Source organism: Somniosus microcephalus, chromosome 8 (genome assembly GCF_052327205.1).
Source record: "Somniosus microcephalus isolate GS21.2 chromosome 8, FLI_Smic_1.0, whole genome shotgun sequence".
NCBI classification, from domain to species: Eukaryota; Metazoa; Chordata; class Chondrichthyes; order Squaliformes; family Somniosidae; genus Somniosus; species Somniosus microcephalus.
In genome coordinates, this window is record NC_140994.1 from 170,963,514 (window position 1) to 170,988,528 (window position 25,015).

General features: G+C 47.3%; 1 protein-coding gene across 1 annotated transcript in view; it reads left to right on the plus strand.

Moving 5' to 3' along the window:
- The window catches only part of afap1l1a (actin filament associated protein 1-like 1a), a 161,152-nt gene that overhangs the window by 93,601 nt on the left and 42,536 nt on the right, over positions 1-25,015 (plus strand). Inside the window, exons 13-14 of the mRNA XM_085996172.1 lie at positions 5,916-6,061; positions 6,545-6,626. Of these exons, the coding sequence (XP_085852298.1) occupies positions 5,916-6,061; positions 6,545-6,626 (228 nt within the window). The remainder of the gene's footprint in view (positions 1-5,915; positions 6,062-6,544; positions 6,627-25,015) is intronic.

Genomic DNA, 25,015 nt, shown 5'->3' on the forward strand with positions numbered 1-25,015 from the left:
AGACCCAGGTAAGGCCTCAGACCGCGGATGTTGGCGGGAGGTGCAAGCGGGAAGCTTAAAAAGGCTTCAGAGACCCAGGTAAGGCCTCAGACCGCGGGTGTTGGCGGGAGGCGTGAGCGGGACACTTAAAAAGGCTTCAGAGACCCAGGTAAGGCCTCAGACCGCGGGTGTTGGCGGGAGGCGTGAGCGGGACACTTAAAAAGGCTTCAGAGACCCAGGTAAGGCGTGCCAGTCTCCAGTCTCCGAAGTCAGAGGGAAGGAGAGAGGTAAAAAGTAATCCAAGTGTGACGTCACCAGAAAGCGGGTAAGTGATTGGTTGGTAAGTATTTACTCTTTCTCCTTCTTCACAAAACTTAAATTCTGTGGTTTATAGTTTCTAGGGTCTCTGTGGTGTAGCGGGGACTGCTGGCAGGCAAGCGCCCTTGAGTATATATCATTAAATTGGTGGTATTGATTTAATTTAAATTAATTAAAGGGTAAGTCATGTCCGGACAGCCCAGCCCCGTGTTATGCTCCTCGTGCTCTATGTGGGAAATCAGGGATGCTGGCTGTGTCCCTGATGACCATGTGTGCCAGAAATGTATCCAGCTGCAGCTACTAGTAGACCGCATTGCGGCGCTGGAGCTGCGGATGGATGAGTTTTGGAGCATTCGCGATGCTGAGAGGGTTGTGGATAACACGTTTAGTGAGTTGGTCACACAGGCAGAAGGGAAATGGGTGACCATCAGGCAGAGCAGTAGAGGCAGGCAGGTAGTGCAGGGGACCCCTGTGGCCATCCCCCTCTCAAACAGATATACTGATTTGGATAATGTTGAGGGGGATGACTTGCCAGAGGAAGGCAGCAGCAGCCAACTTCCTGGCACCAGGGGTGCTTCTGCTGCTCAGGAAGGTAGGAAAAAGAGTGGGAGAGCAATAGTGGTAGGGGATTCTATCGTAAGGGGAACAGATAGGCGTTTCTGTGGCCGTAGACATGACTCCAGGATGGTTTGTTGCCTCCCTGGTGCCAGGGTCAAGGATGTCACTGAATGGCTGCAGGGCATTCTGAAGGGGGAGGGTGAACAGTCAGAGGTCGTGGTTCACATTGGGACCAATGACATGGGTAGGAAGAGGGATGAGGTCCTGCAGCAAGAATTTAGGGAGCTAGGTAGCAGATTAAATAGCAGGACCTCAAAGGTTATAATCTCTGGATTACTCCCGGTGCCACGAGCTAGTGAGTATAGGAATAGGAGGATAGAGCAGATGAATGTATGGCTAAAGAGTTGGTGCAGGAGGGAGGGCTTTAGTTTCCTGGATCACTGGGCCTGCTTCTGGGGAAGGTGGGACTTGTACAAGTCGGACGGGTTGCACCTGAACCAGAATGGGACAAATATCCTTGCAGGGAGGTTTGCTAGCGCTGTTCGGGGGGGTTTAAAGTAAAATGGCAGGGGGTTGGGAACCTGAGCAGGCAGACAGAGGAAAGGGAAACAGGGATAAAAGCAAAACATAGGAGGGAGAAAAACAAAAGTGGCAGTCAGAGAAATCAACGGTTTAAATCAAACGTGGCCACAGTAAATAATAATTCTAATAGGTCTAAGAGCGTTAAAAAAACAAGCCTGAAGGCTTTGTGTCTTAATGCGAGGAGCATTTGTAATAAGGTGGACAAATTGGCTGCGCAAATAGAGGTAAACTAATATGATTTGGTTGGGATTACGGAAATGTGGCTCAAGGATGGCCAAGACTGGGAACTCAACATCCAGGGGTATTCGATATTCAGGAAAGATAGGCAAAAAGGAAAGGGAGGTGGGGTAGCATTACTGGTTAAAGAAAGGATTAATACAATTGTAATGAAGGATATCAGCTCTGATGATGTGGAATCTGTATGGGTAGAATTGAGAAATACTAAGGGGAAAAAAACATTAGTGGGAGTGGTATATAGACCTCCCAACAGTAAGGTGGAGGTTGGGGATGGCATTAAAAGGGAAATTAAAGAAGCGTGCAATAAGGGCACTGTAGTCATCATGGGTGACTTTAATCGACATATAGATTGGGCCAACCAAATTAGTAACAATACTGTGGAGGAGGAATTCCTGGAGTGTTTACGGGATGGTTTCCTGGACCAATATGTCGAGGAACCAACCAGAGATCAGGCCATCTTAGACTGGGTATTATGTAACGAGAAAGGATTCATTAGCAATCTTGTTGTACGAGGCCCCTTGGGACGGAGCGGTCATAATATGATCGAATTCTTCATTAAGGTGGAGAATGAAGTAGTTGTCTCAGAGACTAGGGTCCTCAATTTAAATAAAGGAAACTACGATGGTCTGAGGAACGAGTTGAATAGGATTGATTGGGGAATGGCACTCAAAGGGTTGATGGTGGATAGGCAATGGCAAACATTCAAAGACCGAATGGATGAGCTACAGAATTTGTTCATCCCAGTTTGGCATAAAAATAAAACAAAAAAGGTGACTCAACCGTGGCTAACAAGGAAAATTAGGGATAGCATAAGATCCAAGGAGAGGACATATAAATTGGCCAGAAAAAGCAATAATCCTGAGGATTGGGAGCAGTTTAGGATTCAACAAAGGAGGACAAAGGGATTAATTAAGAAAGGGAAAATAGAATATGAGAGTAAGCTATCAGGGAACATAAAAACTGACTGTAAAAGCTTTTATAGATATGTGAAGAGAAAAAGATTGGTGAAGTCAAGCATAGGTCCCTTGCAGTCAGAATCAGGGGAATTTATAATGGCAAACAAAGACATGGCAGACCAACTAAATTCATACCTTGGTTCTGTCTTCACAAAGGAGGACACAAATAACCTCCCAGAGATGCCGGGGAACATAGGGTCTGATGAAAGGGTGGAACTGAAAGAAATCAGTATTTGTAGGGAAATGGTGTTAGGAAAATTGATGGGACTGAAGGCTGATAAATCCCCAGGGCCTGATAATCTACATCCCAGGGTACTTAAGGAAGTGGCCCTAGAAATAGTAGATGCATTGCTGGTCATCTTCCAGAACTCGATAGACTTGGATTGTATGGATGTACAGTACCCATGGATTGGAGGGTAGCTAATGTTACCCCACTATTCAAAAAAGGTGGTAGAGAAAAAGTGGGGAATTATAGACTGGTAAGCCTGACATCGGTAGTGGGGAAAATGCAAGAATCTATTATAAAAGATATAATAGCAGAGCACTTGGAAAGCAGTGACAGGATCGGACAAAATCAACATGGATTTCCAAAAGGTAAATCATGCTTGACTAATCTACTGGAATTTTTTGAGGATGTAACTGGTAAAATAGATAAGGGAGAACCAGTGGATGTGGTGTATTTGGACTTTCAGAAGGCTTTCGATAAGGTCCCACATAAGAGATTAGCGTGCAAAATTAAGGCACATGGGATTGGGAGCAAGGTATTGACTTGGATAGAGAACTGGTTGGCGGACAGAAAGCAAAGAGTTGGAATAAACAGGTCGTTTTCCGAGTGGCAGGCAGTGACTAGTGGGGTACCGCAAGGATCGGTCCTAGGACCCCTGCTTTTCACAATATATATTAATGATCTGGACGAGGGAATTGGATGTAATATCTCCAAATTTGTAGACGACACAAAGCTGGGTGGGAGGGTAAGCTGTGAGGAGGATGTCGTGAAACTCCAGTACGATTTGGACAGGTTGGGTGATTGGGCAGAAACATGGCAAATGCACTATAATGTGGATAAATGTGAGGTTATCCACTTTGGTGGCAAAAACAGGAAGGCAGATTATTATTTGAATGGCAATAGATTGGGAGAAGGGGAAGTGCAAAGAGACCTGGGTGTTCTTGTGCACCAGTCGCTGAAGGTAAGCATGCAGGTGCAGCAGGCGGTTAAGAAGGCAAATGGTATGTTGGCCTTCGTAGCAAGAGGGTTCAAGTACAAGAACAAGGATGTCTTGCTACAGTTGTACAGGGCCTTGGTGAGACCGCACTTTGAGTATTGTGTGCAGTTTTGGTCACCTTACCTGAGGAAGGACGTTCTTGCCATGGAAGGAGTGCAGCGAAGATTCACCAGGCTGATACCTGGGATGGCAGGAATGACGTATGAGGAGAGATTGTGTCGATTGGGCTTATACTCACTGGAGTTTAGAAGATTGAGAGGGGATCTCATCGAAACCTATAAAATTCTGTGCTGCAGTATGATTTTTGCCATTCCCATTTGCAACATTTTATCTTTCCTGCCTCTTACAAAAGTACAGGATGTTCTTTCTATTTCTTCCTCCCCTCCTAACCCCCCCCCCCCTGTCTCTGCACCTGCTTAATATCTGTTGCATCTCCAGCTTTTTCCAGTTCTGATGAAGGGGCCCAGACCTGAAACGTTAACTCTGTTTCTCTCTCCACGGATGCTGCCTGGCCTGCTGAGTATTTCCAGCATTTTCTGTTGTTATTTCAGATTTCCAGCATCCGCAGTATTTTGCAATTATACTAGATGCAGGAAGGTTGTTTCTGATGGCCGGGGAGTCCAGAACCAGGGGTCATAGTCTAAGGATAAGGGGTAAGCCATTTAGGACTGAAATGAGGAGGAATTTCTTCACCCAGAGAGTGGTGAACCTGTGGAATTCTCTGCCACAGAGGGCGGTGGAGGCCAGTTCATTAAATATATTCAAGAAAGAGTTGGATATATTTCTTAAGGCTAAAGGGATCAAGGGATATGGGGAGAAGGCAGGGACAGGGTACTGAATTTGGATGATCAGCCATGATCTCATTGAATGGCGGAGCAAGCTCGAAGGGCCGAATGGCCTACTCCTGCTCCTATGTTTCTATGTTTCTAGGAAGGATTCAGGCTACATAGAATTATAACTACTTAGAATTTTACAGCACAGAAATGGGCCATTCAGCCCAATAGGTCTATGCCATGTGTTTATGCTCTACATGAGCCTCCTTCCACCTTACTTCATCTCACCCTATCAACATATCCTTCTACTCCTTTCTCCCTCATGTACTTATCTAGCTTCCACTTAAATGTATCTATGGTATTCGATGAACCACTCCAGGTGGTAACGAGTTCCACATTCTCACTACTCTCTGGGTAAAGAAGTTTCTCCTGCATTCCTTATTGGATTTATTAGTGACTATCATATATTTATGACCCCTAGTTTTGGACTCCCCTACAAGTGGAAACATCTTTTCTACATCAACCCTATTGAACCCCTTCATAATTTTAAAGACCTCTATGAGGTCAACTTTCAATCTTCGCTTTTCTTTCCTGAATACGTAACAAAAAAAGGAAAACACGAGAGAATGCAAACTAACAAAGAGACTGGTGTTTAACAAAGAGCCTGATTTTTGACTATGATGGCTCTTATGTGATTGAATAGCCTCCTGATACTCACTATCAAGATACATGCATGAACAATGACCACTTGGGTGAAGTATCACAATGAGCAGTCAATGTCTTCAGGAAAGGAAGAATGCAGAAAATTGGTGAAAGAAAAAAGAGTAAATCACAAAGTAGTATGTGGATCTTAATAATGTCTCTGGCCAGATCATCCAAAGGGCATTTTTGAGCACATATTACAACACATTGGCAGCCATATTGATGTTTGCTCCTTTGACTATGTATTGTATATAAAACAAGACATGTTATAAAAAGTTGCAGTAAAATATAAAATTATATTATAGGTTGTGTGTCAAATCCTCAATATTTATGTGACAAAAAATTCAAAAGACATTCTTAATTTTATTCAATTAATTCAATTAATCTCAGAGGCAATATAAACATATCAGTGCAGCACACCATCAATATAGAGGTACAAGTCATTTTTAAAAATATGAATCAAAAACATTTTGTTGAGAAATGTTTTCAAATGGCTTCTTTTGTTGAGGAATTTGTTTTGTGTTATGGCTATTTTAAACTGATACTACAGTATCATTCACAGTTCTCATCTCTTGTGGCTGTTACAGACAAGCTCCTCTGAGGAAATGGGTAGGTGGCTGGGACTTCTGCTTGCTGAGACAGGCTCTACCACGAAGCCAGAGGCTCTGCACTATGACTATGTGGATGTGGAGGCAATTGCAAACATAGTGGATGCAGTCAGACATTCCTTCTGGTGAGAACTCTATCCATGATGTATAAAATGAACAAGAAGCCTCAGACTGGTCTTTTTTTGTTGCTAGTAGTTTGTTATCATATGCTCTGATACAGGAACAAATCACACCTTACTCCATCTGCAACTAGAGTTCAGGATTAAAATAGCAAATACATTCAGCAATGTCAGGAAGGAATCTGCCCAATGTTTGATTAATATTTCTACCCTTTTTTATCCCTCCTTTCCAGCAGCTCTCTGGGCATTCTTCATGTGTAGGTTTGAACTGTGAATGCCATCTGAATATGGTGGCAATTTTAAACCAATACAATTCTTTGCTCACACAACATTGACATACACTTTCAGTAGGGGTCGCTAGATAGTAATTAGAAGCGGAAACTTCCCCCTCCTTAGCCTGCAGATGCTAAAGCTAATTGGTGTACTTTTGTTTCTCAGAGTAGAATATGACATGTTTAGTGGATTAATTTATTTTGTTTCATTACCTAGGTGGGCTACCTCCTCAAGTAATCCAGCACTTTATCTGTACGATTCCAGAACATATGATGATGTACCATATGAGAAAGTACAGGTGAGTTGTCCAGCGGCCAGCAATATTCTGAGAAAACATTCAAACAGAAACCAAACAATCTCACCTTTATCGGACTTTTTAAAATTACCAATATTATGGGCCGGGTTTTGCAATAGGAATATTGGTGAGGCTAACAGCCCTCACCGTTATAACGGGGTAAATCGGACAGCACATGTGCAGTTAAATGCACAAATCCAGAAGTTGCTATCAGAGATACCGTGCTCCTCCATAGGGTGTGCTGTTGTAGTTCTCACCAATAGACTCAGCATTGAAATGAATGCAACGGCATGAACTTGAGCTACTTGCCTGCTAGTTCCCCACTAAAAGTGGCTGAAAAAGTTAGGGCTGGTGCATTCAGGAGTAAGTGAGTTTTTAACAGCTTGATAAGTGATAATTACTGCTGAACAACCTCTCTAACACTAAAAATGTAATTTTACAAGTGTGGAGTTATTCCCTCAGAAGAAAATCAGTGTTGGAGGTTTAAAAAACAATTTAAAATAATTTTGTTTTTACTTTTTCTGTCTGTCTCTTTTATCTCCCTCCCTTAATCCCATCTGTGTTTCCCAATCTTTATTTTGCTTTCTGTACATCATTTAAATCTAATTTCTATTTCCTGCTTTATACTTCCTGGTTTAGACTTGGCATGTTTCAGTGAGGATTCTTCAATCTGATTGGTTGAAGAGCCCCGCTGTTTTTTGCTCTGCTCACACACACCACAGATTCCCTGTAGAAGGTGCCGCACTGGAACAGACACCAGATTAGAGCAAGTCAGTGCTCTGAAGCCCGGAAAAATTTTGTGGGCAGCTGTCGGCGAGGTTAGCGGCATTATCTATTTGCATGTTACAGGAAAGTGAATTGCAAATCTTTGCTTTGAGAGGCTATCTTATTGATATATCCTTCCTTCTTTCCTCCCTCAATGCTGCACGAAGTGGCTTCTCATCCTCAAGGAATTCAATCTCCATCTCAACTCCCTTCACGCCCCCCCCTTCTAAATTACCTGCTCTCCTGTCCTCCCTCCATATAAACTCTCCTCCCCATATTCACAGTCACCCCCTTGACCGCGTCGTCTCCCAGGATCTCACTCACTGATATGTCCGGCTCCCAACAGCTTTCTTGAAAATTATGCCTTCTCTCACTACCCCATCCTGCCCCCACCCACCCCATCTCCTCTCTACCCTGCCCTCCCCTTTAGGGTGCTGCTTTACCCACCCTTCCAAATCGGCAAGTGCCTATCGGAATTACGCAGGCTGCTGTCCAACTAAAGTCAAATCAGGCCCAGCCATCAAAATGGCCCAGGTCTCTCGCCGACCATATCTGGCAGGCATTGCGATTGCTCCACCCACCCTGATGTACACCAAAGATTAAAATCAGGGCCCGGCGATGTTGGAGACAAGAATTTGCTTTACTTTGTGCTGAAGTTGTATAAAGTCTTGATTACAAATTAGTTACAAAAAGCAACCCACAAACTGCTCATTGTGCATTGATCTGGCAGTCATAGTTTCATTTGCTTTCTATGAAAGTTTGCCATGCTTTGGGGTCTTTTACTTTAAATGGTATAAAAATAGGGTACAGTCTTGGCAAGCTGTCACCAGGAAAAATGCATGTGACATAGCTAATTTTGTTGGCTTCTGGGAGCACAGAAGGACTTGAAGAAATTGTACCAATGAACCTAATGCTTGCTCCAGTAATTCTGGTTCAGGAGGGGAAGTTTAATTCTCCATTTAAGCTTCCACATCAAAAGAGCGTTGTTCCAGCTGACAACACTGTATAGGAACAGATAATTCCTGAATTATGTGTGACCTTTTATTTGTAATTGATACAGAATATTGAGCTACAGGTGCATCGGGTCTTATGTTCTTAGTGTAAGTCTTGCTCAGGAGCGAGCAGCACACGTGGTGCCGCTCCCAGTCGTGAGCTCATACAGGACTGACAGTTCAGTTACAGGTTTCCAATGGAGAAGGTGAACGCTAGCATGCAGTAAATTGCACCCATGCAGTGCATTGATCTGCATTCTATTGAATCCAGGACCATGGCTGCCATTTTATCAGCACTGAGAGGGTGGGTTTGGAGGCGGGTCAAGGGTTAAAATAGTTTTGATTGATGGCAGGTTCCAATCCCACCGTCAACCCGCCTCCATGCCACTTTGCCAAATGCCGGCTGTGGTTGTCCCGATCGGTCCCACCACCAAGTGGCGGGAGAGGCCCTTAAGGTAGTTAACAGCTTGTTAACTGCCTGGATAAGCCTATTTTAACAGCGTTTTTTGATTTTTGCACATTTTCTGCATGTTCCACGCCGTTCCCAAACCATGCCAGCTGACTGTGTCGGGTTCACCAAGTGCCTGACTTTTTGACAGCTGCAGCTCCAGTATAAAAACGGAGCTCGAACATGGCTGACTTTCAGATGACAGAACTTTGTTTTTTCAGGTCTTGGAAAACATTTTGCAAGTCTACTGATCTTGTAAGTGGTGAAGCTGCGATCCATCTCCACTGTAACCTCCTGGGAAAACCCTCTCCCCACATTGACTGAGCACTTATAACTTCTAGTCCTCAACTGACATATCTACCAGCAGCATGGGAACCATTTATACCCTGTCATCCTGGTCCTCAGATTCGGAGGAAGAGCAGCCGCGGCAGCTGCAGCAGCACCAACAACAGGAGCGCCAACCTCCTCCTCACCCACCTGATGCTGCACAGGGCAAAGGGCATCAGCGCAGGCCTGCACATCGCCGCAGGAGATACCCTGAACACAGGGTTTACAGGCAGAGGATGAGCTTCCTCAACATGACTGAGCAGCAGTGCCAAAGGAGGCTGAGACTTTCGCAAGAGGTAGTCGGTGACATCTGCGCAACGCTGCACCAACACCTGGAGCCCAGAGAAGCGGGTGGATACCCCTTACCAGTGGCTGTCAAAGTCACCACTGCCCTCAATTTTTTTGCTTCAGTGTTCTTCCAGGGCTCATCAGCAGACATCAGCGGCATCTCCCAGTCGTCCGCACACACTTGCATCACACAGGTTACCGATGCCCTCTTTGCAAAGGTGCACAATTACATCCACTTCTCCACGGATGAGGCAAGTGTAACCGTGCATGTGGTTGGCTTTGCAAAGCTGGCAGGTTTGCCAAGGGTGCAGGGCATCGTAGACTGCACACATGTGGCCATTAGGGCACCTCTTCACAACCCATCTGTATTTGTCAACCACAAGGGCTTCCACTCCCTTAATGTCCAGCTGGTGTATAACCACAGGAAGAACATTATGCATGTTTGCACAAAGTACCCTGGCAGTTGCCATGGCTCGTTCATCCTGCAGCAGTCTAGTGTGCTTCTGCTTTTCAATCTGCCAAACCAAATTTCTGGATGGCTACTTGGAGACAAGGGCTATCCCCTGAAGACATGGCTAATGACACCGTTGAGGAGGCCATCATATGAAACTGAGGAGCGCTACAATGCCAGCCACATTTCCACCAGAGCCATCATCGAGCAAACCATTGGCTTGCTCAAAATGCGATTCAGATGCCTTGACAGTTCAGGTGGAGCTCTACAGTACTCAGCAGCCAGGGTCTCCGGAATCATCATGGTCTGCTGTGCACTGCACAACATCGCACAGCATCGTGGCTTGCAGCTGCCTGAGGAACAAGTGGCTCAGCGCATAGCCTCCTCCTCCTCAGAGGAGGAAGACCTTGCGGAGGCGGATGAGCCAGCTCCAGTAGCATGCGAGCACATTGCCCGTGATGCAAGGGATGCACTAATCTTTGCCAGATTTGCTTAGGTCGATGAATCAAACACATGTGGCTGGCACCTTCTTATCACACCATACACAATGTACAAGAACCGGTGGGTTCCTATCACTCACCACCATCATTACAAATGCAAGTCGCCCTGAGCCCTCAATGTGCAACTTCCATTTCCCAGAACACATAGGCCAGAACTTCAACTGTTTGCCATCACTTTTGTTTAATACATGCACAAAAGGATGACAATGCCAAATCTTAAACACAACAAAAGACAACAGAACAGAACACCCAAGTGACTACCCTTGTGACTAATTGTGCTTTATCTTCCTCTTAGCATGCTTCTACGTGGTGCTTCCCCTGTGGCTTCAGCAGATGTGGAGGGACCTTGCTCACTTTCATGCTGCTCCTGCTTCGACACCTCTGTGAGGGCTCGCCAACAGTCTACTCCTCCTGTGGCTGTGCAGGGGCTGAGATGCCCATCTCAGTTGGGTGAGGACTCTGGTGGGGCTCTGACCGAGGGCTACGCAGTGGCATGAGAGTGTGAGCGCTTGGAGAGGAGCCCACAATTCCTTGTTGCCTGCCACCAACATCCCTCTCATGGGTCAGCTCCACTTCAGTGCCAGCAAGTGGCTGGACAGCACCTTGCTGCACATCAGGGGGGCCATTAGGACCCGTATCTGCACGGGCAGTCCTCCTCAAAAGGATTTCCATGAAGCTCTGGTTTCTCTGCTCAGTGGCTGCCCATCGCTCCTCCAGAGATGTCAATCTATTCTGAACTTTCACCATGTTTTCCTGACTCTGGCGACTTATTTCCTCCACGACCGTAGCCATCCTTTCCTTTACCGTAGCCATCCTTTCGACGGAGGTAGCCATCCTTTCGACGGAGCTAGCCACCCTTTCCACGGAGGTTGCCATCCTTTCCGTGGTGGTGTGTTCATGCGCCATTGCCTCCACAAAGGCACTGCTCATGTTAGACAGGAACTGATCCATCGTTTCCACATTTACAGTAACCGTGGATGCAAAACCTGCCGGAGACTCCTGCGCTTGTTCCTGGAGTTCTGGATGGCCCCAGAGGCACAGGGTCCACATGCAGCTGAGCAGAGCTGGGAGCGCCCTGCGGCCTCCGACGAGGACTCTCCACTGCTGTCCCTGTCTCCACCATCTGCTGATGCTCACTTGTGAGCTGTGATACACCAGGTGACAACACTACTCTATCTCGCGAAGGTCCCACCAAGGTGTGCGTATCTGCGCTGGTGCTGGGTGCGCTTAATTCTGCAGATGCTGTGCCCTCAGAGGTTGCCGCTTCCTCTGAGGAGTCTTCAGGCTCTTCATCCTGGACGGTGGGGAGGGGGGCTCTCTGGTCCTGTGGGGAGTAAAGGCATGAGTTAGAGATGTGATATTAACGTAGAATGCACATTGAATTGTGCAGACGATCATAAGTCAATCTGTATGTGCATCAGATGCCATATCAGTCATTCATGCAAATGAGAGAGATGCAAATCTATTCAGTCACCAGCTTGCTCTGCTGCGCCCGTCTGACCGTCCCCCACTTCCAGATCCTCATCACCTCTGATTATTTCAAGTGCAGCCTCCTCAGCGTTGGTCATATGAGCAATGGAAGATGGCCCTCCTCCTGTCCTAGCCCTCTCCCTCTTATTGTGGGCTCTCTTTTCCTGCAATGAGGGACACAAGTGGAGTTTGAGTGAGAATGATGGAGTGAGTGTAGATGCTTAGAAGGAGACAAAGATGGAGTGAGGTGCCAATACCAAGGGCCCTCCCAGTGCATTGTTAGTTGTTGGCATTGCATAACAGTGATAGTGAATGTGAAGGCAGCATAGTCAAATATTGAAGTGATTATGTACGTAGAGAGAGAGAGGATTGGTTAAGGGTGCAAGGGATGTAAGGTTAAAGTGGGATGTGCAGGAGTAGGCTGACAATGCAGTGCTGGTGATGAGAGGAGATGGGGAGCAGATTGAGGGTAAGTGTGATGTTACACTCTCTTCCTGAGCATACCAGGTCATTAAACCTTTTCATGCAGTTGACCCAGGAGCGAGCACACAATGATCTGGAGCTGACCTCCTCAGCAATTTGCAGCCAGGCTGCTTTGCTTTGCTGAGGAGGCTTCCTCCATCCAGAGGATGGGAATATTACCTCCTTGCGCCTCTCACTCCATCCACAAGAGCATGGAGGGAGTCATCATCAAATCAGGGAGCGGCCTTGGCTCTTGCAGCAGTCATGGGAGCAGTTTCCAGCACAAAAACCAACATAAAAGGATAAGAATGAAACAAGGCTGCATGGGCCCCTTAAATGAGGCTGGCTGACAGACATCAGCAGAAGCGAGCAGCAGACCCAAAACCACTAATTGGGCCGGGTAGCACGCACACAGGGATTCAATAGGTCAATTGAGGTAAAATTGCAATTTCTGACCGGCTGAAAGCGAAGGCGGGACCGGAACCTGCCGACCACCTGACCCGCACCCAACCCGCCGCCAGTGATAAATTTGCAGCCATAGAGTTGCGGTTTCTTTGAAATACTTCATCACTGACAGGGTAACGAGACCTGGGTGTCCTTGTGCACCAGTCACTGAAGGTAAGCATGCAGGTGCAGCAGGCGGTTAAGAAGGCAAATGGTATGTTAGCCTTCATAGCGAGAGGATTCGAGTACAGGAACAAGGATGTCTTGGTGCAGTTGTACAGGGCCTTGGTATTGTGTGCAGTTTTCGTCGCCTTATCTGAGGAAGGATGTTCTTCCCATGGAGGGAATGCAGTGAAGATTCCGCAGGGGTCAGTGCTGGGTCCCCAACTCTTTACAATCTATATTAACGATTTGGAGGAGGGGACCGAGTGTAACATATCAAAGTTTGCAGATGATACTAAGATGGGAGGGAAAGTAGTGAGTGAGGAGGACATAAAAAACCTGCAAGGGGACATAGACAGGCTAAGTAAGTGGGCAGAGATTTGGCAGATGGAATACAATACTGGAAAGTGTGAGGTTATGCACTTTGGCAGGAAAAATCGTAGAGCAAGTTATTATCTTAATGGCAAGAAACTGGAAAGTACTGAAGTACAAAGGGATCTGGGGGTCCTGGTGCACGAAACTCAAAAGGTTAGTATGCAGGTGCAGCAAGTGATTAAGAAGGCCAATGGAATGTTGGCTTTCATTGCTAGGGGGTTAGAATATAAAAATAGGGAGGTATTGCTTCAGTTGTACAAGGTATTGGTGAGACCGCACCTGGAATACTGCGTACAGTTTTGGTGTCCATACTTAAGAAAAGACATACTTGTTCTCGAGTCAGTACAAAGAAGGTTCACTCGGTTATTCCCGGGGATGAGGGGATGGACATATGAGGAGAGGTTGAGTAGATTGGGACTCTACTCATTGGAGTTCAGAAGAATGAGAGGCGATCTTATTGAAACATATAAGATTGTGAAGGGGTTGGATCGGGTGGATGCGGGGAGGATGTTCCCGATGATGGGTGAAACTAGAACTAGGGGGCATAGTCTTAGAATAAGGGGCTGGTCTTTCAAAACTGAGATGAGGAGGAACTACTTCACTCAGAGGGTGGTAGGTCCATGGAATATGCTGCCCCAAAAAGCTGTAGAAGCTACATCATTACATAAATTTAAAACAGAAATAGTTTCCTAGAAGTAAAGGGAATTAAGGGTTACGGGGAGCGGGCAGGAATTTGGACATGAGTCTAGGTTCGGATCGGACATGGCCCTGTGGGTAGCGGAGCGGGCCCAGGGGCCGTGTAGCCTGATCCTGCTCCTATTTCGTGTGTCTAATTCTGTTAGATTCAGGAGATGGTTCTGTGATAGTAGATTGGCGGTTAGGATCAGATCAGCCATGATCTTATTGAATGGTGGAGCAGGCTCGAGGGGCCGATTGGCCTACTCCTGCTACTATTTCTTATGTTCTTATTCACCAGGCTGATACCTGGGATGGCAGGAATGACGTATGAAGAGAGATTGGGTCGATTAGGCTTATATTCGCTAAAGTTTAGAAGAATGAGAGGGGATCTCATTGAAACATATAAAATTCTAACAGGACTAGAGAGACTAGATGTAGGAAGGATGTTCCCGATGGCGGGGGAGTCCAAAACCAGGGTGATGTAAGAAAAAGGAGACTTACCATCAAGTAACTTTAAAGTAAGCTTTAAGTAACTTATAAACACACTATATACAAGAGAGGTCTTTACCATGCCTCTGGTAGAAGCCTCTTACAATACTGAACAGACCAGTATTTATACCAGTCCAGCAGGAAGTGAGGTATGTACACAGTTCATAGTTCACAGTTCATAGTTCACAGGAAGTGATGACATAACTTCCCGGAAGTTAGCATTTTTATCACATTCTTCCCTCCTGCAGGATTAGGAGGCTGTGGTCTACCTTTTGGTCCGCAGCCGCCGAACAAGGAAGAGTCGCACCCGTTTGGATTCCCGTCGTAGAGGGTCGCTGGTCCGCTTACATGCGGTTGGCCATTGGTCAGAGTCTGTGTGGCCTGGATTGCCCTGTGAAGGGTCGGGGAGATCATGGCTTCGAGTACGAGCCCCAATAGGTTCAAAGTCGGACTGCCTCTGTTCAGAGGGAGGTGCAGAGCTGGTCTGTGGCGGATCAGTACTTTCATGCGCGGTACTGGGAGGGTCGCAACCTTGAGCACGGGGTTCTACCGGCACCAAGCTAGTTGGTGTCCGATCAGGATCCTGGAGAGGGGTACCCGATAGGTCCCAAGAGTTTCCTGGTGAAATGCCATCACCCGATGTCCCACTAGGTCCTGGTGGGCAGGGAGCCAGATCCCGTAATGATACGGTAGATTCTCGGCCGTCGGAATATCGTATGTTTGCATAGGTGGGGTTGGCATCGGTTAGTTCAACCTCGTCTACGAGAGGGTCATTTTTAGACGTCCGAACGTATCTTCGGAGTAATACAGGTCCAGGAGTAGTTAGCCATGACGGGAGTGATGTCCCATGAGATGAGCGACGCTGGAATCCAAAGAACCGCTCATGAGGTGTAGTATTTGTGGCTGTAGAAAGCAGAGACCGTATAGAGTGCAATGCATCCGGAAGCACTGTTTCCCATTGCTGGTCTGGTAGGCCCCGAGATCTTAAAGCGAGACGTACGGAATTCCAGATGATACCGTTATACCTCTCTACCTGCCCATTTCCGATGGGATGGTATGGTGTTGTTTTGCTTGTAGCAATTCCCCGTTCTGAGAGGTAGTCCTTGAGTTCCCTTGACATAAAGGATGGACCCCGATCTGAGTGAATATAAGCCGGCATGCCACAGAGAGAAAATACCTGCTCAAGGCAGCAGATTACTGTGGACGCCAGCATATTGGAGCAGGGGAAGGCAAACGGAAAACGTGAATATTCGTCGATCATGGTGAGCAAATATGTGTTCCGAGTTGAAGAGGGCACTGGGCCCTTAAAATCGATGCTAAGTCGTTGCATCGGTTGGGTTGCATGTATGAGTATACCATCTGAGGGGCGGAAGAACTGAGGTTTTAATTCCGCACAAAGCCGGCATTCTGAGCATATTTTCTTTACATCTCCAGTGGAAAAAGGGAGATTCCGTGATCGTACGAAATGTAGCATGCGCGTAACGCCAGGATGACACAAACCATTGTGGACATCCATGAGAGTGGAGGATGACATAGTGGAGCAGAATGCCCGTGTGAGGGTGTCCGGGGCCACATTCTCCTTGCCAGGCCGATAGAGAATGGTATAACCAAAAGAGGCCAGTTCCATCCTCCAAAGTTGTATTTTATTATTCTTAATTTTGGTTCGTTTTCGATTATCGAGCATGAAGGCGACTGATCGTTGGTCCGTGATCAATGTAAAGTGCTGGCGAGCTAGAAAATGGTTCCACTTCCGTACTGCCTCTATGATGGCTGTGGCTTCTTTCTCAACCGGAGGATAATGTAGCTCGGCACCTTGTAAGGTCCTGGACATAAATGCTACAGGACGACCTTCCTGATTCAGAGTAGCCGAGATCGCCACCTCCGAGGCATCACATTCAACCACGAAAGGGAGATTCTCATCGATGGAGTGAAGAGCCGCTTTCTCCAACTGTTTTTTGAGAAGGTTAAAGGCTGCAACAGCCGCTGTTCCCAGTGGAAATGATCTAGCATGCAGCAAGGGTTGGATTTTGTCCGAAAAATGAGGAATCCATTTAGCGTAGTATGCAAACAGACCGAGAGCCCGACGTAAAGAAGCTGGATTCTTAGGTGACGGGAGCTCTTGGAGCGGGCGAAGTCTTTCTGGGTCTGGCTTAATGATACCATTGCCTACGCAGTAGCCAAGGATGTTGATGGTCGGTTGCGACTCAACAGATTTGGATTCATTCAGGGTCAAATTACGGCGATGGAGGGCATCCCGAAATTTTTGGAGGTTGGAGTCGTGTTCCTGTTGATCGTGACCTGCAATGGTAATGTTATCAAGATAGGGAAAAGTGTCCCTTAGGTTTTCCTGCTTAACCAGGCCATCCATTGCCCGTTGAAAGACAGCCACTCCATTAGTAACCCCGAATGGGAGGCGACGAAATTGGTACAGCCGTCCATTAGCCTCAAAGGCTGTGTACTGCTTATCTGAGACCTTCAAGGGTAACTGATGATAGGCACTTTTTAAATCGTAAGTTGAGAACACTTTGTATTCGGCCAGTTTATTAACCATATCATCAATGCGTGGCAATGGGTAGGCGTCCAAGTCGGTATATTGATTGATGGTTTGCGAATAATCGATGCATAGTCGCTGTTTGTGAGGTTTTAGAGGGTTCTTGACAATGACGACTTGAGCCCGCCAGGGCGACGAACATGGTTCAATGATATCCTCTGCTAGAAGTCGAGAGATTTCAGCCGCAATAAAAGATTGGTCTTCCTGATTAAAGCGCCGCGATTTCGTTATTATCGGTTGGCATTGAGGCGGAATACTGGCAAATAATGAGGGTTCATCAAGTGAAGCTGCTGATAATGCACAAAAAGGTAATTTAGATGGTATATTAGAAATAGTAAGTCCGGGTTTGGATCCACCAAACTCAATGGTGAGTTTCTTATGCTGTTTTTGGAAGTCCAGCCCTAAGAGGAGATCACTACATAAGTCTTTGAGCACCGAAAGTCGGGTGGAGGGATACATACGACCATGAAGTGTCATATCAACAACACAAAAGCCGGAGATTCTGGTATTAAGTGATGACTGGGCCATCGCAATTGCCTGGTCCGATGGGAAGACATGTAGTTTCAATTTCGCAACAATCTGTTCCTTAATGAAACTATCAGTACTTCCTGAGTCAATTAAGGCATCTAAGGTATGCCCTTTAATTGAAATTTTTGTGGCTGCCTGAGACAGGTTCTGTGGGCAAGCAGCTGTAATTGGTGTCGTTGCACAGAGAGTGGCTAAAACTCTCGGTGTGCTTCTTCGGGAGAGAGCTCGAGAGGAAGCTTGATAGGTCCTAGCTGGAGCATCTTGATAGGCCCTAATTGGGGCAGTTCGGTAGGTCTTAGCTGGATTGGCCCTCGTAGAGGCCCTTGATAGGCAAACTTTAGCAAAGTGTCCTTTTTTCCCGCAATAACTGCAGATTGCATTGCGAGCAGGGCAGGTTTTCCTAGGGTGAAAAGCATCTCCACAAAAGAAGCATTCCTTCCTAGATTGCCAAGAGGCTGCTAAAGTGGGGTCGTCCTCCTCTTCTTCATCAGAATTATCAGAATTAGATTCCCCCATGATAGGGTTCACCTGAGACCGCTTGAATTGTCTGGTTGCAGCTACAGCAGCAGATCGAGATCTGGGCAGCTGATAGAGGTCTGCATTTCTCTTTGCCAAATCCAGTGAACAAGCTAGGTCAAAAGCTTTTTGTAGCTCAAGTGTTTTACTTTCTAGTAGACGCTGGCGTATAAATGGAGAGGCAATCCCGCAGATGAAAGCATCACGAATCATTTCTTGGCGGTACAGCTCAGCTGAGGCTGCCTGAAAGTTACAATCTACGCTGAGCCTGCGAAGTTCTTGCAGGAATTCGTCAATTGATTCCCCTGGCCCTTGTCGGGCTGTGGCCAGTAGATGTCTAGCATAGACCTCATTTGGGGTCTTCGCATACAGTTTCTTAAGTGCCCGAATCACCTCTTCGTAATTATCCCAGTCATCAACATATTCGAACACTTTTGGGGTCACATAATTGACAAGTATCTTCAATTTAGCAGGAGCATCCACTTTACATTCATCCAGAAAATTCTCAAAAGTACGATACCAATGCTTCCATACCCTGCCAGCTGCTGGTGTATTCGGGTCCAAGTCCAGACGAATAGGTCTAAGGATTTTCTCCATGATGGGTGGTTCCCTGGATCCTTAACTTCCGAGTTTGTCTGAAGGTCTAGTATTTGTCAGTGTAAATACTAAGTTACTTAAATTGATGTAAGAAAAAGGAGACTTACCATCAAGTAACTTTAAAGTAAGCTTTAAGTAACTTATAAACACACTATATACAAGAGAGGTCTTTACCATGCCTCTGGTAGAAGCCTCTTACAATACTGAACAGACCAGTATTTATACCAGTCCAACAGGAAGTGAGGTATGTACACAGTTCATAGTTCACAGTTCATAGTTCACAGGAAGTGATGACATAACTTCCCGGAAGTTAGCATTTTTATCACACAGGGCTCACAGTCTAAGGATAAGGGGTAAGCCATTTAGGACAGAGATGAGGAGGAATTTCTTCACCCAAAGAGTGGTGAACCTGTGGAATTCTCTACCACAGAAGGCAGTTGAGGCCAACTTATTAAATACTAGCTGAAGTGCCCGGCGGTGACGAGGGGATTTTTGAGGGAATGTTGTTGTTGGAAGAGAGAGAGAGAGCGACTGGGGGGAAGAGAGAGAGAGAGAGCGAGCGACTGGGGGGAAGAGAGAGAGAGCGAGCGACTGGGGGGGGGAGAGAGAGAGAGCGAGCGACTGGGGGGGAGAGAGAGAGAGCGAGCGGCTGGGGGGGAGAGAGAGAGAGAGAGCGACTGGGGGGAAGAGAGAGAGAGCGAGCGACTGGGGGGAAGAGAGAGCGCGACTGGGGGGGAAGAGAGAGAGCGCGACTGGGGGGAAGAGAGAGAGCGCGACTGGGGGGGAAGAGAGAGAGCGCGACTGGGGGGGAAGAGAGAGAGCGCGACTGGGGGGGAAGAGAGAGGGGACGACTGGGGGGGAAGAGAGAGGGGGCGACTGGGGGGAAGAGAGAGGGGGCGACTGGGGGGATGAGAGAGGGGGGCGACTGGGGGGGAAGAGAGAGGGGGGCGACTGGGGGGGAAGAGAGAGGGGGCGACTGGGGGGGAAGAGAGAGGGGGCGACTGGGGGGGAAGAGAGAGGGGGCGACTGGTGGGGAAGAGAGAGGGGGGCGACTGGGGGGAAGAGAGAGGGGGGCGACTGGGGGGGAAGAGAGAGGGGGCGACTGGGGGGGAAGAGAGAGGGGGGCGACTGGGGGGGAAGAGAGAGGGGGCGACTGGGGGGGAAGAGAGAGGGGGCGACTGGGGGGGAAGAGTGAGGGGCGACTGGGGGGGAAGAGAGAGGGGGCGACTGGGGGGGAAGAGAGAGGGGGGCGACTGGGGTGGAAGAGAGAGGGGGGGCGACTGGGAGGAAGAGAGAGGGGGGCGACTGGGGGGGAAGAGAGAGGGGGGCGACTGGGGGGGAAGAGAGAGGGGGGCGACTGGGGGGGAAGAGAGAGGGGGCGACTGGGGGGGAAGAGAGAGGGGGGCGACTGGGGGGGAAGAGAGAGGGGGGCGACTGGGGGGGAAGAGAGAGGGGGGCGACTGGGGGGGAAGAGAGAGGGGGGCGACGGGTGGAAGAGAGAGGGGGGGCGACTGGGGGGAAGAGAGAGGGGGGGCGACTGGGGGGGAAGAGAGAGGGGGGCGACTGGGGGGGAAGAGAGAGGGGGGCGACTGGGGGGGAAGAGAGAGGGGGCGACTGGGGGGGGAAGAGAGGGGGGCGACTGGGGGGGAAGAGAGAGGGGGGCGACTGGGGGGGAAGAGAGAGGGGGGCGACTGGGGGGGAAGAGAGAGGGGGGCGACTGGGGGGGAAGAGAGAGGGGGGCGACTGGGGGGGTAGGGGGAAGGGGGGTGTGGTGGGGGAAGGGGGGGTGGGGGTGTGTGGAGGGGGGGTGGGGGGGGGTGGGGGGTGGAAAGGGAGGGGGGAAGGGGGGTGTGGAGGGGGGGTGGAGGGTGGAAAGGGAGGGGGGGAGATATACTTAAAGTACAGGAAACTTTGTGCTATCCGGCGAGCTGCTGCCTTGCCTTAAAACTGCCCTACTCGCCAGAGTTAATGTTGAGAGATACGGAGATTCTTATCTCCGTATTTGACAACAAACACTGTTGCTTAGCAACAGCTTCTAAACACTGGGTGTGGCCCTAAAGCTCTGCAGCTAAAGCTGTTGCTATAGCTACAGACCTTGCACAGCTTGACTGTTCAAACAAAGGAAAATAAACAAACAAAGAATAAAAAACGGCTGCTGATTTTTGTGGTGGCTCCAGATTGCCGGATAGCTCACCTCTGGATAGCACAAAGTTTCCTGTACTTATAAAACATTTTTGGTAAATCTTTCTATAACATACACTTTACAACCTCACCAATCTTTTTATTAAAAAAGGGGTCCTCACCTCTCAGAATTGTACCACAAACAATGGCCGCCGCTTGCTTTTCAGTTGGAAAGATTAGGCCCCGCCCACACAGCCGATTGTCTGTCTCGGTCACCAGGACCCGATTTGGAGCACAGAAGCCCCACCCACTCTATGTTCCTGTGCTAAGATGGCCGCGCAGGCACTCTGTTACACACTGAATCAAAATGGCGTCACACTGAAACTTTTCACCCTCCTTGACAAAGATGGCTGCCGTTAACCTGGGGCTGTCTGCAGAAGAAATTTCCTCAGCTGCAAACACAGGATCTTCAGATTATTATTCGGGGCTTGCGACCTACCCCAGTTGCTTATGAAGCCTCCCCACCTACTGACCCTGGGAATGGAGCTGAGGCAGCACACCCTCTCTCCTCTGCCAGTGTTTGTCTCTGCCTAGGCCGGGAGCCTGGGTCTAGAGTTGCACTGCTGGCAGTTGGAGAAGCCTAGGCCCCGGGCCTGGAAAAATGGTGAAAGGTAGGAGAATTATAGAGGTTAGAGAAAAGATTTACAAATTAATTAACTTTTTTTAAAAACAATTTGTGTTTTAAAAGCAACTTTTTTTTTGCTGGAAATGTAGATTTGAAAAGAAACACGCAGAAAGCGGGAAAAAGAAATGAAATGTTTAGAATCAAGATGGCGGCGACTCACCTCGGTTCAGAACGATAAGGCCCGCCCACACATGCACCGATTTGTCGACCGTCAGGTCACCGAAGCGTAGGATTGGTCAATCGTCCCGTCACTCGACCATAGGAGGGCCCGGCCGCACGCGCCAGCAACCCGGCGTACGATTGGTCGACCTCGAGGTCACTCTATCGCTAATGAGCGGATAATGAGATGCTAATGAGCGGAATGTTGAACGTTTTTCGGATACCGCGGGCGCGATTTTTGTCCGGCCGAAACGTAAATACACTTACGACCGTTTCGGAACGGTAAGCTTTCTTTCAACGTAATGCACGCGTAGGTATGCCCTATAACTTTCGAGCGCATAGCCGGACAGACGCACACGTGAGGACAGACAGACAGACAGATAGACAGACAGACAGACAGACAGAAGTATCCGTTTATATATATAGATAGATAAGATAGATAGATAGATAGATAGATAGATATTCAAGGAGGAGTTAGATATATTTCTTAAGGCTAAAGGGATCAAGGGATATGGGGAGAAAGCAGGGACAGGGTACTGAATTTGGATGATCAGCCATGATCTCATTAAATGGCGGAGCAGGCTCAAGGGGCCGAATGGCCTACTCCTGCTCCTATCTTCTATGTTTCTATGTATAAGCTAAGTCACAGACAGTTACTTGCAAGGCTGAATTTTCTTTTTAAGGATTGGTTTTATTGGACGGTTTGCATGGATGTAAATGATACAACCTTCAGTCACATCCAGCTTATGAACCTCCATAAGATGTAGATCATTATTTTCACAAAGAAGTTTCTGTTGTATGTTTTCATTGCATTGAAGTAATCTTGTCTCCAGTTGAGTGGAGATTGTGCCTGTGCTAGAAATTGGTGTTTTACTTGCGTTGCAGGCTTTCAAAACTACCCTTATGACTGAATCTCTGAAAGAAACATTCACGTGCAATGCTATAACTGCAGGGTCTTTTGCATCCCTTCCCTGGTGATTTAAATTTACACTTAAATCTTGTTTTAATTGTAGGGTTGCTGTTCCATCACGGACAATTATTTATCTTCCCCACCTATTTTAAACATGATTTAATGCTCTAAGTTTAGTACTTTACCAGCCTGAACCAACACAGAATTCCTTTAACCAATAAAATAGGACCCAACACTTGCTTGGAGCTTGTGGATGTATCTTTGAATCAAAATATATTTAAGGCAGTCTCCTGACAGTTTAGTAGCTCAAATACACTCTCTGGTGTAATACTAAGCTACCTAGAGCGAGACGGTCCCATTCCATGCTGAATTGATTGATCCAACCAAGGCAGCAATAGGGGTGCTACAAGTGCCCTAAGTGACCCTGGGCTAAGAAGGAGAAATAGTTGTCACCAATGTTCCCATGAAGCTGTGTAGCGCTCTGGAGCACTCGCGCAGCCGGCTCACCGGCTTTTAAAGGGAAAAGATCGCGCATGTGCGGAATTTTAAATGGGCCACACAGCCCGTTAAAAGGGCCGCATGGCTCCCCCAAAATTTAGAAGGAACATTGGTTGTCACATGACTACTGCTGGAAAGGTTTAGGTCAGAAAACATTTTACTTTTATTTTATGTGGTGTTATAATGTTACCCTGGAGAGTAGAGGAACTTAGGAACAGGAGTAGGCCATTCAGCCCCTCAAGTCTGCTCCGCCATTCAATTAGATCATGGCTGATCTGTACCTCAACTCCATTTACCTGCCTTACCTCCATATGTCTTGATACCCTTACCTAACAAAAATCTATTGCTCTCAGTCGCGGAAGCTCCAAAGGTTCTAGCATCTACCGCTTTTTGGGGCAGAGAATTCCCGTTTTCTACTACCCTTTGTGTGAAAAAGTACTTCCTGATTTCCCTCATAAATGGCTTAGCTCCAATTTTAAAATAATTGTCCCTTTGTTCTTGATTTCCCCATCAGAGGAAATAGTTTCTCTCGAATTTCACTAATATTGTGGCACTACATTGTTTGAAAATTCACACTGAATTTTAAGGAGTTAAATTGTCAAATGCTTTTGTCAATCTAGATTGAAATCAAGTATAAAAACATAAAGACTAGATGTAACCATTGGTTCTATCTTCAGTTTCGTTCAAGCGTCTGGTGGATATCCCAAGGATTCTTGTGCACACGCTCAGAATCACCATTGAGCTGCATAAAGCTGAACTCTTATTTTATATGATACCAATGATTTATAGTCAGTTAACATGGCTTAACCCAAAAACCTACTGAATTGAAATTTTTAGCCTTCAAAACCTCGTAAGAAATGTAAACGTGAGCCTCGGTCACACCCATTTTGGCAAGTGTAATTTCCCTTTAGTTTCAAATAAGTTTCCTGGTGAGTGAGAAAGTGTTCTGTTGCTAAAAGTTTTTACAGATGTTTCCTCCACCAGCCAGTGACAGACTCTACCCTGCACCTCAACACAATGGCCATTACAAACCCCCAGTCCATTGTTCCCCATACTGCCAATGCCCAGCACAAATCCATCTGGAGGATGATTAAGAGAACACCTTGACCAACTGTTACATTTTAACTTTTTCTTCACTGAAGAAAGAACGTCGATAGAAAGGCAGGCTTTTTCTTTAAGTTGCTTTTCACATTTCTATAAATATTTTCCTGCTGTGGTTTTCACAAAGCCTTTCCTGTACACCATTCAGCTCCTCTTCTAAATGAGTTTTGATATTACATTTTAATCAGCTGATCTGAAATTCCGTGATTTTCAGGCACCTTTTACCTGAATAAAACTGTTCTCCTTGGTGGTGGGGGGGGGTTGTTTGCAGAGCCAATGAAGGTCAGGGAAGGGAAGGGGGAGGGAATGCCAGGGCTGGGAAGACCACATCTGCTCCTCCTGGCCCACAAGGATTCCACATAAAAGTAAGATTTTTTTAAACTGACCATGGCAACTTAACATCTTCTGGCTACTCCACGGATCCCCCCGCCCCTCCGCCCTCCGCCCCCCGCCCCAATGGCAGAGTTGTCGGGGTTGGCCCTACGCAGACCTCCCGAATCCAGAAGTTAAAAAGGGTTCACGGTACTGATGACATCATCGGGCCACGACTTTTAGATCGGGAGCCTCAGCCGACTTCAAAGACGGTGAAGGTAAAATGTCGCGGGCGGGAACAGTGAGGCTTTGGGCCCGGTAAGTGAACACGAATGATTCTACCCTCTCCCACACACCATTCTCGCCAGTCGGGGCAGGGGGTGGGGGGTGGTTAACTGGTCTGTTGGCATCTGAAAAGAGTAAAAATGCATTTCAGAATTAGACCCTTCATCAGAATTTTAGCAGTTCTGACAACTGTGTCACACAAGAAATGTTAACCTATTTTTATCTTTTTCCAAATGCTGATGAACTGTGTGTATTTCCACCAATCTGTTTTTATTTCA